The sequence below is a fragment of the Crinia signifera genome, chromosome 11, assembly GCF_055691185.1.
Source record: "Crinia signifera chromosome 11, ASM5569118v1, whole genome shotgun sequence".
NCBI classification, from domain to species: domain Eukaryota; kingdom Metazoa; phylum Chordata; class Amphibia; order Anura; family Myobatrachidae; genus Crinia; species Crinia signifera.
In genome coordinates, this window is record NC_139227.1 from 45,675,709 (window position 1) to 45,691,423 (window position 15,715).

The window sequence follows — 15,715 nt, forward strand, 5'->3', positions numbered from 1 at the left end:
TCCATCAGCAAGTGGAGTGCAACGCGTGGTCTATCCCATAACGTGGCCTGTCAGAGTGACCACACAAATGAAGAAGCGAGGCCGCTGCTATTCTGGCACTTCTTACCTGGATGACTGTGGCCACCTGCTGAGAGAAGATGTCAAAGAGTTTTATATCTGAAGGAATTCCAGGTCCGTCTTCCCGATGTGCAAATAACGCGAGCCTGTGACAGACAGAGGAACCATTAACAGCTTCAACAGCTGCAGAAGGCCACAGATAACAAGGACAATGTAGCTGTTCCTTACAGCCCGACTGCTGAAGGGAATGAGGTCTATATTAAGCCACCCGACTGGGTTAACACTAAGACTTCCCCTAGTGCCTAATCCCCCCTCTCCTGTAGCCTAAGCCTAACCATCCGGAACATTTTTTTTCTTTCTTAAATACATGCTGTAATAAATCCAGCAGAAAGCGTATATTTGACAATAATTGTCGGCATATTTACCTGTCAATTAAAGCAATAATTATGTTCTTCACATTCACATTTTGGTGGAGCTCAGCACAGGCGCGAAGGAAAGGGTTCAGTGTCTGAAGGTGGAATTCATCAGGAAAAACCTGGAAGAGGAAGACACACAGGTAACACCGAGGTGCCACATCTACTGATAGGAGGGAGATCCGAACGGTAACAAGCAGGACCCTCTATCTCCACATTCACAGGTGTCCTAGCATCATGACCCATGAGTCCTCGTACCACTGATATTGGGCTGAACACAACTTATAAATAACAAATACTTCCAGCCTGGTCTCTGCTCTGGTCCTATAATCACACATTTCTTTAATCGAGTTAAATATCTACTCAACCATCTTACTGTTAATAACGTCGCCCAAGAATTACTCCAAAAAACAAATCGGATATGAAAGTTTCCTCGTTTCCAGGCAACAACTAGCTCCGTTCCCTTAAGGCATCCTCCGGCACCGGCTCTTCATTTCAGCTGACAAATGAAGTAGTAAATCTCCACACGTCTCCTTTTCCCACTCTCTGCCCTAGCGTATCTGGTACCCCCAGAACCTGAACACTTGCTGTCTCCTCCCCCCCCCCCCCAACATCCAACTTTATTCATGCAAATGGTAAATTACTATTATCTTGCAAATTAATTCTGACAAATATCAGCTCTTAAATGACAACAATAATGACCTCTCCTCTCCACAACCTATTTGTTCCACTTCAGTCAGAATTTGGACTGCGATACCCCACAGAACCGGCATTCATACTATGTACTAGCTAAGGTATATATTGTCTGTTTTACAGCGAATTGACATATCGCCTAGTGCATCGGCATGTTTGTACAGAAGATAGGTCTGTGACTGGTGTGGGCTGTTAGGTCTACACCAACTAGGTCGGCAAGCATTGGGTAGACACCACTAGGTCGACAGGCAGCAAGGTCGATATGGGTATAGGTCAACACAATCATAAGGTCGACAGTCAAAAGGTCGACATGGGGTTCTTCACTGTTTTTTTTACCCGAATGTCGACAGTCAACATGGACATAGTTTGAAGTGCACCGCATCCCCTCGCTTCGCTCGGCACACTATTTTATTCTCCCACCACGCCCTAGTGGATGGTAGGGCATGAACTACCGCCTGTCGGCACATGTCGGCTCAAAAAACAGTGAAAAACCCCATGTCGACCTTTTGACCTAGTTAGTGTAGACCTAATGACAGTATCCCTCTGTGACTATCCACTGGAGATCCACACTGCCTGGTGTTAGGACCTTTGCTGTTCTCTATCTAGATCGCATCTCTTGTACTACTAATGAGGAACGTCAATGACTATTTTGCCACCTACTTTTCCAACAGTATTAAAAATTGGGAAATTGCTGTTTGCCACGAACCGTAAAATGCTGCAGAGAACGCCGGTGCTTTATAAATAATTTGATAAGACTAAAAAAAAAAATAAACACTGCAAAAAATGACAACAATCATAACAATGAACGTAAACACAAAAAAGAAGGGGGATAAAAACAGTCTGTGGGGTATTTCAGCTGTCAGATGGGGCCGGGTCCTCTGCTCACCTGAATGATACACTCCATCAGATACTCCTGGGCCAGCGCATCCCTGCAATTGACCACCTGCTCCAGGATCCCGGGTAACACGATCTGAAAGGGAGGGGGACGAATGATGGTCACATATAAATTGAGTAAAAAACAATCTACCACTGATGCTCACAAGTCACAGAACAAGCATTTGCACATTCCTGATTTGATGAGACCAAACAGAGACATTTTCAGGTCATTAGAACCAAATTCAAGGAGATTGTTGGATAGAACTGAACGAATAACATCACTGACTGATAGGTGCCGATTATTTACCAATTCAATAAAAAGTGAGCAGACTAATATCCGCGGCACCCTATCAATTGCAACCAATTAATGACAGCTAAAGGCATTTTACTGGGGAACCGTGTGCTCGGAACAAACTGTTGTATTTGTTTGTAAATAGATGTCCTTAAAGATACAATGACATGGTCATCTTCAGGCACAAATGCCCTGGATCAGATATGTACGGAATACTAATGAGGAGGGAGAAAGATACCACAGACCTACAACAGTCAGTAAATCCAGTATGCAGGCCAGCACAACAGAACAATCATTTCCCATGCACGATCTAGCCAGCTGATATCTGTACATGCTCAGCCGTCCCTCTATAAGTGTCACTATGTAATCCATGCTCAGACCAGGCCCCGCGTTACCACGGGATGCCAGCAGTCATAACACCGCTGCAGGGAGGTGAAGGTTAGGGTTAGGCACTAGCAGGAAGAGTTAGACTGCAGGGGGACGGTAAGTATACTTATATGTACCCTGCCGGGATTTCCTCCTTCGGGATGCTGGAACCAGTATTATGACCAACTGAATCCTCACCGCCGGTCATCCGTATATATCCCATGACCACTTATAGTTCATATTAAAGCACTTGGCTACTTTTTCATTTCTATTCTGGCTACACCCTGGCCCTTATTCTGGTTGACTCGCAATTCTGCAAATTTAGCAGCGAGTCCACCAAACGCCCCCCCCACCCTCTCCTGGCTCGATCCCCGCACAGCTGCAAATGGATGTTTAGCATAAACATCCATTTGCAGCCTTAGGTGTGGGGACCAAATCATTAGATGGTCACTGAACATCGAATGATTTTGCAAGCGCTCGCTGATCAGAGGCACTTCTGTGGTGTCTCATATCTGCGGGCACCCTGTGCGGGAAGCAGGCACCCTGTGCGGGAAGCAGGCACCCTGTGCGGGAAGCAGGCACCCTGTGCGGGAAGCGGGCAGGCAGAAAACATCCGCTGACGTCAGCTGCTGGCCCCCCACACCATCGCGGAATTACCATGAGACCGCACAGAGTTTTCATTGGAAGGCCCATGAAACACTGGGCGTTCCCATAGGCCCGACACCCCCGCCCACACTGTTGTGTATGAGCACCCAGAGAATAATCTATTCGCTGTGGCCGCTCGCACACAGTGGATGCACATGTGCAGTTGCGAAAAACCACTCCCCAGCGAGTACATGCAGGGGAGCATGTCAATCAGAATAGGGGCCCCTGTCTAGTATGCTTATCACTTGCTACAAAGCCACAGTGCCAGCTAGCACAATACAGAGAACTGGAAAATAGCATAAAAATGGACAGGAAAACCCTATGATGAGATCAGGGACTAACGGGAAGAGAAGGTAAACAATGGAAATAAACTCACTGCTCCCATCATAGACACTAGGTACAGTCCTAGAAGATTGCGCACAGACAGCAACTATCTAGGTCTATGGTGCACGAACTTTAAATCGGTGCTGATTAAAGTTGACCACGGTGTAGATGCGCACAAGGGATGCTGCTAAAAGAATTGCCTGCTTGAGAACTGCTATATTTAATTAATTTTTAAAAAGCCATCACGTTTGTGCGCAGCCTGAGGTTTTACTCACTCAATTAGACTACAGCAAAGAGGGAAACAAAGTAGTGGCAAATAACTTGAATGTTTCAGCTTTTAATAAAAAAGAAAGAGGCGTCAAATACTGCAGGATCCTTCCAGGCAAGAGGACATTACTATAAGCAACTGGTCTTAGATTTCACTCCAGATGTGTATCCTGGATATGGAATAGAACGGAAAGCCTCACACGGCCACGTAAACCCGTTTGCAGATATTACCAGACACATTGTAATAGTTATTGAATGTTAGGAGAGTATTAAGGTCCCCATACACTAGGGCGACTTGTCCTTAGGACAAGTCGCCCCCAACTTCCCCCTGAGCTTCCCCGGCTGCTCCCCGGGGGAGCTTGATTAGATTGGCACTTGATGTGCCATTTTTTACATGTGATAAATCGTCTCGATTTATCACATGTAAAAAACCCGGGGGGCTGGGGACGCTGCGGGGGACACAGACGCTGCGGGGGACACAGACGCTGCGGGGGACACAGGCGGCATAGAGCCGGGCAAAGGGAGCCGGGAGCTGTCAGTGCTAGAAAAAAAAGCCTACTGTATACAATGAATGGGCAGCCTGTGATTGGCTAAACGCTCTCTCAGCCAATTGCTGACTGGCTGAGAGAGAGCTCAGCCAATCACAGGCCGCCCATTCATTGTATGAGCTTTTTTTTTTTATTCAGTGCTGACAGCTCCCGGCTCTATGCCGCCTGTGTCCCCCGCAGCGTCCCCAGCCCCCCCTGCTCCCTCCACCGCCGCGCCGCCCCACTAGGTCCCAAGTCGGGTGGTCGGACGTGCAGCAGGTCCGACCACCCGACGCGCACGGGACCGCGCATCGGATCTGAGGGGACATCAAAACTAGCCGATTTAGGCCAGATCCGACTGATCTGGCCTAAATCTGACCAAAATTGGCTAGTGTATGGGGGCTATTAGAGGCTGCATAAGACATCTATGCTGCAGCACAGTGGGTGTGGTGGTTAGCATTACTGCATCCAAGAACTGAGATTTTGGATTCAACGGCCAACAAGGATCTAACTGTGTGGGGTTAGTATGTTCTCCTATATATATTTCCAGGATAACACCGCACTCACACTTTAAATATTTGACAGTATGGGGTGCCAGACAAGGAGTACATGCTCAGTACATGACTCCTATTATAGTCCAGGGCGTATCCACCACTAACCCAGGGGGGAAGGTCAGGCACTCGCCTTTATAACAGAGAAAACAGTCCTTGTTATAAAATCCAATTTAGGGCTTTATTGGATCCAATGTTTTTACTCAGCATGAGGAATAGGAACAATTAAGTTTCCATATGTGCCCCGACGTTTCGGTCCATACATAGCGGACCTTTATCAAGGAGCTTGTTCAAGTCAAGATAGCAGCAATAAACGGTGTAGAAGGCAAAAACTCATGGTGAGGGGAGCAGCATGTATACATACACATACATACATACATACATACATACATACACACACGTGATCGGGGGTAGGTATTCAATGTGTGGCGATATTTACGACAGCCAGAAATATGGGCACACGCCTATTCAATGCTGCAAAGTCAAATCTGCAATGTCTAAGATGGACACTAAATTGTCATCTCTGAGGCCATTTTCCCCATTCCTCAGGGGATTCAGTATTGAATCCCGGCGGTCGGGATCCCGGCGTTCAGAATCCCGACGCCGGAATCCCGACAGCCGAAATGAAGACAAGGGGGGGACGTGGATCGCCCCCCCTTGCGGGCTCGCTGCGCTCGCCACGCAGCAGGCCCGGTGCCTCGCTACGCTCGGCACACTAATTTATTCTCCCTCCAGGGGTGTCGTGGACACCCACGGAGGGAGAAAGTGTCGGCATTTTGGCGGTTGGGATTCTGAACGCCAGGATGGTAACTGCATCCCTCCTCAGGCTCTCCGACATTTCAAAAGATTAAATAAACCGGATGTATGATTCCGCCTATCTTGTCCAAAAGTGCAAAAATTTCCGACCGTCGTAAATATACTCACACAATGACTATACCCCCACAGAGTGCAAGCTCCACTGGTGCAGGGACGGTGTGTATATTCTCTACAGTGCTGCGGAATGTGCGCGCTACATAAATCTAATACATAATGAATACCCACCTGCTTGTATCGATCGACATTCACTCCTTCCAGCTGGCTGAGCCGGACTAAGTTGGTTCCCACCAGAATCCGGAGCTCCTGCCTCTCCCGTTCCCGCTTCTCCTTATCCCTGCTGTGCCCCTGGTGCTGCATCCGCACCCACAGCTTGTTCATCTCCGCAAAATTGAGCAGCACAAAATCCATGGAATCACTGATATCCCCCGTGACTTCCTCACTGCATGACACCGGGATATCACTGCAGAACACACCAAGCAATAGATCAGGTTACCTTCAGTAATTGAACCAGTAATCCTGTGTGTCACAGGTCCAGCAGCCACAGTACCCAGCTTGTGGAAGAGAGTTTTAATATAATACTGTGGTATTTGTAAAACAGTTGAATTCCCCCCATAGAGTGGAGGAGCATTGTTATTTTTTTTAAATAGGATACCACCATTATTACCGATCACAAACTGTGGTAATTGTGGATAATCACGGCTCCCGCGATGTGCATCGCATGCGATTTGATTGCGATCGCATGCGATTTTGTAAAAAAAACTGCAAAAATCGCATCCAATCGCATGCCATCATATATGGCATGCGATGGGAGCCATGATACTCCACAAGTACCCCTCATTTTATCGGTCTCTATTGTACAGAGAAACATGCAGCCCCTCATTTTCTTACTTGGTTTGTTCCCCTTCGTCCGGCAGGATATTCCGTGTGCACTGTAGGAGGTAGTTGCGGAGGAAGAGTCCCCTTAGAGGATGTTGGACTCCCCGGCACATCTCCACCATGTCCTTCAGGATGTCCTTCCTTGACTGGGAAAAGGATTTGACATAGACAACGCCAACGGTGATCAGGAGATAACTGTCAGAAGAAGAACAGGGCAGCAGGTATCAGTTCGTAACCTATAGCCACCAATTACACAGCTACGGAGAAACCCTTACAAAGGGCGATTCAACGGCGTGCCAACTGCCACTGGGATGACCCAATGCAAACACGGCTATTGGATGATGAGTGCGGACACTGGCTTGGGACTCTAAAAATAAACATTTTAAACTAGTGACAGCCAACGTCTCGGAGATGCGGCACATTTGTGGTGAGCAACACGTGGATCGCTATTTGTTGCGGAACTACAAGACCCAGCAAGTACCACCAGCCAAGGCCTGACACATATACTGCGACATTGGAATACAATGACCAAGGCTTATCGGATCATTATTGGACAGAGCAGAAAATGCAGCCGGAACATGACTTATCTGCCTGTAGGCGCGTTCCTGAACAAATACAGATCATTAATACCCCATTTACACCAAGGAATAACCCAGGTTGGACCCAGGTCGGACCCAGGTCAACGTTGGTGTAAAAGGGGTCAACCCAGGTCCAGTAACACTGGTCTCCTACCCAGGTCCTGACCAGGGTTGAACACTGGTTGGACCTGGGTCCTGGGCGGTGTAAATGGTCCCAACCCAGGTTGGGACATCCGGGTAGTGCTGAAAGGATACCAGAAGTGCTGGACGCCTTTCCACAGTGCGCTGCAGTGGCAAAAGACAGCAGCCAGGAAGGATACGGGCAGTGCACACGGAAATCATAATTGGATGCAGTATCATTTATATTGGCTGGGGGGAGCACATGTGAGATTCGGTCTGCTGCTGCAGGGGAAGGGGCTGGGGAGAGCACATGGGTGATGCTGCACTTTTATACCGCTATGTGTGCTTGAGCCCTGAATAAAACTTTTTGAATAATATTTTACAAAATAAACAAACCAACATTTTTCAATGCTAACTTGTCATGTCTTTTAATTTTTATTTTAAATCATTGAGGGAAGGTTGGCTGGCAGTTTATCAGTCCTAAAATGGACATTTTTTTTGTCATCCATAGGGAAAAGCAGTGCTGACCCAGGTTCAGTGTAAACGGCGCAGACCTGGGTCCGACCTGGGTCACCGTGCTGCATAAATGGGGTATGAAGCTGGGTCCAACCCTGGAAACTCCTGTGTTCAAAGACCAGTGTCCGACCAGGGATTTTGGTGTAAAAGGGGTATAAGTTAAAAAACAAGAAGAGTTAAGTACAGAAACAACAACTGGAAGCGGAGAAGATGCAGAAACAAGAATACTTACAGCCTGGGGATGATATTTCCAGCATACTGAACAAGCTCATATAGATCTGCCACTTTCCTTCCTTTTGCAAACTCATCCGTCAGATACACCTCCAGGTAATGCAACTCATCGGAGATGGCCATGTCTGTTGTACAACGTTAGGGAAATTCAATATTCTAAGACATGTATAAATGCGTTCAGTAATATCCCCCACCTTGGTAGTTTTTTTGTGTTCTATTCTCCCTTCACTCGTCAAATGTTAGATGCTTAGCTTCAAATCTATTTTGATAACATGATGTGTTTTTCACTTTGGTGGCGCAGTGACCATGAGGTGGCGCTGTTACTATACTGCTTGCTGGCAAGGAATCATCTGACCTCAGTACCATACAGCCCACCAAGAGTTTCTGCAATCTGGTGGCAATTGAGCAACTGATAGCACCTATCCTCGTGTATCGCCTTTGCAACCCTGTCGGCCTTAGCCAGGTCGAACTAAGCCCTGTCGACATAATGTATGTCAACTTTCATAGTGTCAGTACGACTATCTCTTGACTATTCCAATTAGGTGGTGACTGTTTGGAGCTCAGTAAAAACGAGGCAGTAACAGGATCACACCACAAATGGCAAACTTTGAATGGGAAGACATCACAGACTACATTCATAGTTTCACAAGTCAGGGGCTCAGTAGAAGAGAGCCACCTCTTCATGGATTTCTGTTGCCATCGAATATCTTCTGCCATAAAGAGTCTACTCCGGTGGTTCCCAAACTTACTCACAGCGACCCAGATTATCAGCATGGTTTTCATGGCAGCCCTGGGACAAAAGTTTTTAATTGATCAACCTGGAAAACAAAACTATTTAATTGAATTGTGCCGATCGGTTACCCTTAGGCTCAGTTACCTGGTGGTGGGCAGAGATGTGCTTCCGAGTGCCCATATTTTATGACGGCAGCCACTAACACTGGTTTTGCCTAAATAAATTTGATTCAGTCCTGGAACAGCACCCCAGGGTGCAAGGCTCACAGTTTTGGAACCCCTGATCCTCTCCGCTAACTTCTAACCTAGTAGCCGGTGCCTATTTCTCACCAACAGCAAAATATAAATCCCTGGTATTCTATTTGAAGCCCCGAAATTGCAGAAAGGAACATGTCAATGTAAAAGATTAGACTAAGCCTAATAAACTGTACATTTTCCATAAACCCTATAAAAATATATTACTTATTCATTACAAAGCAAAGACAAGCGACAAGTGTACAACATTTTGGGGAAATAATGTAGACTTTGTAATTGACAATGAAGGACTCCGTAAAAAAAAAAAAAAAAGAAATCGCAAATTTGACAAATCATATTAAATTTGGCCAGAATAAAAAAAAAATCAGCCAGCATACAAGGGCTAAAGGGGGATAAAGATGCGGTAATGAAATCACAAATGTAAATCAGTGCGGATTGGTTGGTCCTGGAAATATAGCCACTAGATTTAAAGCGGCAAAAACCTTACTGGTTCTGCCTCAAAATGAATTGTTGCTTTATATCTAGCAGCTATATATCATTGGCATAGCTCCAGTACCATCGGATCAAAACCTATTACATATGGGACATGGTCTGACAAAGGAAGGAGGACAATTGTCCCGATTTATCAATGCGCAAAAGCCAGTCATTTTGTGCCTGGTACACACCATGTTGCAATGAAAGTGTAGCAAATCCTTTTATATTATTTCTGTGCAGGGTAAGCATGGTCTGCTACTGCATGTAGCCAACACATATGTTAGACAGCCTTATTCTTAAGCCAGATACACACTAGAGGATGTAGTGAAAAATATCGTTCATTACATCATCTAGTGTTTATACTCAATATCGTTAATGATTCGCGCTCCCATGCATCATTACCGATGATTGCTGTCTGCTGAGCATGCAGGTCAACTTGGCTACATAGCCTAATGACCTGCATGTTTAGCGGGTCCCAATGACAACATTGAACGATATCGTTCAGTGTGTACGCACAATAGCAGCCTAAGGCCGCTATAGTTTACTATATCGGCATTGGTCAGGAGGTCAGTTAGTGTGTACGGAGCTTTAGATTTCAATTTCAACAGCCCCCACCCAAATCTAACTCTCTCTGCACGTTACATCTGCCCCTCTGCAGTGCAGCATGGTTTTGCCCAGTTGTGCGCTTCTTTGCTTTTCAAACAAAGCAAAATCATATATTAGCAGCATTGTGTAGCAATGTGCTGAAACATTACCTAGAGAGCGATCTGTCTGTTTTCATGAGGTATTCTGTGTCTGACAGATCTGCCCGACAACAGGCGAACAAACAAGATTATTGATTAGTCTCTTGAACGCAGCCACCTGAAGTAGCAATCACTGCGCCGGGCTCATCCTGCAATCAGCATGAAGGGTTTGTGTCACAGTACAACATGTACAATTACATCAGTCAGAGGGTGCCAACATACACATTAGCAGCTCTCGAGTGATCTGACAGCACAACGCAGAAATCAAGGGGGAAGTCCCATTGGGTGGATCTCAGAGAAACTTCATTCGTATGTTCTTTTATTAACCAAAGAAACAAGAAAATCAAAGAATCTTACACGACTGTACCCAATACCTCGGGGGCCGCAAGATACTGAAATATCGAGAATTTAGGGCCAGATGTATCAAGCTTCAAAAGTGATAAAAGAGAGAGTGATAAACAGCCAGCCAATCAGCTCCTACCTGACATGTCACAGGCTGAGTTTGAAAAATAACAAGTAGGAGCTGATTGGCTGGTTGTATATCAGTCTCCACTATCACTTTTTGAAGCTTGATACATCTTGCCCTTAGTCTTTTGACGACACAGATGAGGCAATAGACTTTGGAAGAAACAAAGAGAGGGGAAAGGATACAGAGCTCATAGTAACTCTTTGGAGACAACATAGAGGTGCGTAGTTCTCCCAGCATGTTCGAGGCGTGCTTCAGGGCATCCATCAGTTTGTTCTTGTCCTACGGAACAAGAAGAAAAAAAAATGACAGAGGTTCACCAGCTTAACCGCAGGAAAGGATTATTAACCCCATCGGACTGACAATTTGCCTCTAAGAGTGAACTAGAATAAGGCCCATAATACGTCTGAAATAATTCAGCAGAAATAATACAACCTAAATAATGGTGTAAGTGCACCAGCCTGCTGATAGCGCCACCCAAACACCCCTCCTTCAAATGGAAGAGGTCTTCTGGTCTTAAGGTGCGTACATACGGATAGATTTGGCCAACGATCTGGGCGTTCCCGATCGATTGAAACGAGCAATCGTTCAAATCGTTCCGTGTGTATGAACAATATATCGAACGATGCGCGTACCCTACGGTCGTTGGTAGAGGTCGCTGATCTTTCCTGCATGCAGAAAGATCAGAGACCAATCGTTAACGATGTGTACCAATCGTTTCATGTGTATGCACGATGAACGATTTGGTAAGGCTAATTGACTGGCTCCCTCTCCCTCCACCATCGTTAAAGATCAATCTTTCATGTGTAATCGTTTGCTCAATCGTTCATCATTTGTCACCAAATCGTTTGTGCAGGAGGTTCAGAGGAAATCGTTAACGAGATTGAATCGTTGGACAAATCTATCCATGTGTGCGCACCTTTAGAGCTCGCTTGTTGCCAAGAGGAGACAGTTTAGAGAGTGACTCGTAAAAACCTTGTCCCTTCAAAATGCCACGGGTCTAATAAGAGTTGGAAGGACTCTCCTCATATTGGCTCCACCCCCACTGCTTGCTTTTGTTCTTCTGTCAGGGGGGTTTCTGGGTACTCAGAACCCCCATGTGTGCACTACTGTTAGTAAAGGATTCAATTTAATTTCCACGAAAACACTAATGTAAAAAATAAAATAAAAATTTCAACCCCCCAAAAAAAAAAAAAAAAAAATTTCAAATCCAATCCTGCTAAAACGAGAAGGACCATTAATCTATACCCACTAGGTAACTCCTTCCTCTGCTATGCATTTTACAGATTTACTTTAATAACCAAATTATTCCAAAAACCAGTCTCCAAAATGTACTTTTATTTTTATTTTTTGCTGTAACTGGCACTACTGGGGACAGGATATGTAACGGGCACTACTGGGGACAGGATATGTAACGGGCACTACTGGGGACAGGATATGTAACGGGCACTACTGGGGACAGGATATGTAACGGGCACTACTGGGGACAGGATATGTAACTGGCACTACTGGGGACAGGATATGTAACTGGCACTACTGGGGACAGGATATGTAACTGGCACTACTGGGGACAGGATATGTAACTGGCACTACTGGGGACAGGATATGTAACGGGCACTACTGGGGACAGGATATGTAACGGGCACTACTGGGGACAGGATATGTAACGGGCACTACTGGGGACAGGATATGTAACGGGCACTACTGGGGACAGGATATGTAACGGGCACTACTGGGGACAGGATATGTAACGGGCACTACTGGGGACAGGATATGTAACGGGCACTACTGGGGACAGGATATGTAACGGGCACTACTGGGGACAGGATATGTAACTGGCACTACTGGGGACAGGATATGTAACTGGCACTACTGGGGACAGGATATGTAACTGGCACTACTGGGGACAGGATATGTAACTGGCACTACTGGGGACAGGATATGTAACTGGCACTACTGGGGACAGGATATGTAACTGGCACTACTGGGGACAGGATATGTAACTGGCACTACTGGGGACAGGATATGTAACTGGCACTACTGGGGACAGGATATGTAACTGGCACTACTGGGGACAGGATATGTAACTGGCACTACTGGGGACAGGATATGTAACTGGCACTACTGGGGACAGGATATGTAACTGGCACTACTGGGGACAGGATATGTAACTGGCACTACTGGGGACAGGATATGTAACTGGCACTACTGGGGACAGTAAATATGTGCAAGAAAATGATTGCTTCGCATTTAAATTCAGTACCTGATATTGTACACAAACTGTTTAATGTTTTGAAACCGTTTCATGCACAAATAAAATATATATTTGTGTGCATTTCATGTGTTTGAGGTGTCTACACAACATAAATGCAAGAGACCTCATTCAAATATAAAAATATTCCAAAATACGGAATAATCAGTTATCCAAAATTCTTTGAGTATTTTTGATCAGGGATAATCAACCTGTAAAAAACAAATATCGCAATTAAATGAAAACTGCTTACATAATATTGGTAGTTTCCATAAATTGATATACAGTAGTTATGAAGCAGCGTCCAACCAAACCCTACATCCCTCATATTCCCGCCGATTGTGCACTTTGTTAATCCAGTGAATGAAACTATCACTAGATTAAATCAAAACCGTAAGAAACTAATGAAGAACTATGGAGCCTTGGGGCGGGATGCGACAGTGGGGCCTGCCGCCATCAGCCGGGCCAGTCAACAGCGCCGAGCCCAGACAGTGATTTACATTGATTAGGGGAGCAATTCCCAGCGCCGTCCTTTGGGAAATTAGGCAGATGAGGATTGATACGACATGCATTAATTTCAATGTGTTTTGTGGCTTATTTCCTTGCGCTGTATTAAAATAAATAGACCCAGAAATATTTTACTCGCTGTTAAAGGACAAGTAGATTGCAAATTTTATCTTAGAGAACAGATGGCATTTTGAAGAAGGAGTATCCCCCCCACCCCAAAAAAAGCAGGGATGTCGAGCGCAATCCAGTAGCTGATTTTTATGCAGAGACAGCCTTGTCATAACATATGGAAGAGACGCTGCAGACAGATTACAATAAATGACTGTAAAAGGGATCAGAACAACATGACACACAGGACGGCCAGCTGGGTCCTGTGTGGGTGGTAGGAAGTATCGCCACGGAGATCGTTATTAATGGCGACAACACTTACCCCAAGCCGAGGTATTATCAGTTTAGATCAAGAGTGCGGGAACCTTCCTCCACAGGGCTCCACAACAGTAAAGAAGACATCATAAAAGCATCTTTTCTTAAAAGTAACTGGAACTAGCCCAACATTCTTAATTAATGGAGAGCGACGGCTAGGACGGCTGCAAATGCACGTAATTAGCAGAGTCCTACATGCAGGTGCTGAAATACAGACCACACTGTGCTAAAAGCAGCACAGCAGAGCGGGACACTCCAGGCAGAAAGGGAAAATGGCCATGTTTTACAAGACGCAGGGTGCTGGAACGATCACTACTCTATAATAATCTGGTCACGTCTCTCACAAGAATAAAAAAGGAAGTTTAGCAGGTTATACACAACCATGTGAGCAGTCATTCCTCTCTAGAACCACCACACCAGAGAACAGACCTATATGCCGACAAGCAGGACCATCGTACATACATGTTGGACATCAACGTTCCGCAGGATTATTGGGAAACCATTGTTGCTATTGGTGAAAAATTATCTAAATGTCCCCTCTCATGGGCAGTGTACCAAGTAATGAAGACATCAATAATCAGGTCATGTACAATCGTGGCCGTGTACAATCGTGGCCATGTATAAGGGTTTCTTGGGATAATTAAATTAAACACAGCTTACATAGTATTCATGTGGTGAAGGGGGGTGGGGGTATGGACAGACTGGACACAGTTCAATAGCTCCGCTGGGTGGCTACTTATGTATAGGTTGAAATAAATTAAAGGCAACACAAGCAATGGGTCAACATAAAAATGGTCGACCTGAGTTCACAGGGGGGGGGGGGGGGGTGGTTGTCAACACACGGGACGCCAATTAGTGTGGCCCTTGTTGCCCATTGCTGTGTTGACCTGTTGCTTGCGTCAATCTTATATCGATGTCAACCTAGCACTTCAACCTTCTGCCTGTGGACCATTCATAGTCGACTTACTGACCAACGACCAGATACCGTCCACACTGGCTGATAAATTGTCGGTGCATCTGTGGGTGTGCCCCCAATAGGTCTGCAGTATAGGTGTGTACACTAGCTACAGGGGGCGACATCACAACTGGGCAGGCATATGGAAACGCTCACCTGCGAAGTCAGGCACGGCACGTTACCTTGGGCCATCGATCCGCAGGTGTGTTAACTTAATCGTCAAGACAGGTCAGTGGATATACCGGACAGCCTATTCATTAGCTTGGGGTGTAACCCAGATCTAGTCACATACAAGTGCCATATCACTTTAATACACAATCTCCTTGATGTATGTAAAGATACGTCCATAATAGATTATGGTGGAACAGGTAACATGACTTAGCACGGATACAGCTGTTACTTTGCAGCAATAGTGGGGGACGTCGTCCTTTCATAGTCAGGAACCACAAAAGTAGCAACTGAGTTTTGCGCCAAACACTAAAATAATGAAATCCCAGCCTGCTGCTTAATGATATTCTGGCATCCGGGCAGCATTGCTATAATCACGCATTTCCATTCCTAGAAAATACATGTTGCCCAATCACGCAGGTAGGAGCAACATATCGAAGACATCGTGCATCGATCTCACAGGCGTCTATCGACATCCTCAGTCGGCCTGCAGCAGGACTAGCAGTGGTAACTGTAGCATAGGAAGGTTGGGGATTAGGTTATGCTTGTACAGATGTAGCCACACTCAACATTGCTGCGCCAATTGCCACATG

At 45.7% G+C, this 15,715-nt stretch overlaps 1 protein-coding gene across 1 annotated transcript in view; it reads right to left on the minus strand.

Annotated features, from left to right (window-relative positions):
• VPS35 (VPS35 retromer complex component) overlaps positions 1-15,715 on the minus strand; it is an 80,683-nt gene that overhangs the window by 33,774 nt on the left and 31,194 nt on the right. Inside the window, exons 3-9 of the mRNA XM_083164914.1 lie at positions 11,004-11,100; positions 8,150-8,273; positions 6,716-6,898; positions 6,053-6,287; positions 2,050-2,133; positions 483-592; positions 107-203 (exon numbers count right to left, since the gene is read on the minus strand). Coding sequence (XP_083021040.1) covers positions 107-203; positions 483-592; positions 2,050-2,133; positions 6,053-6,287; positions 6,716-6,898; positions 8,150-8,273; positions 11,004-11,100 — 930 coding nt within the window. The remainder of the gene's footprint in view (positions 1-106; positions 204-482; positions 593-2,049; positions 2,134-6,052; positions 6,288-6,715; positions 6,899-8,149; positions 8,274-11,003; positions 11,101-15,715) is intronic.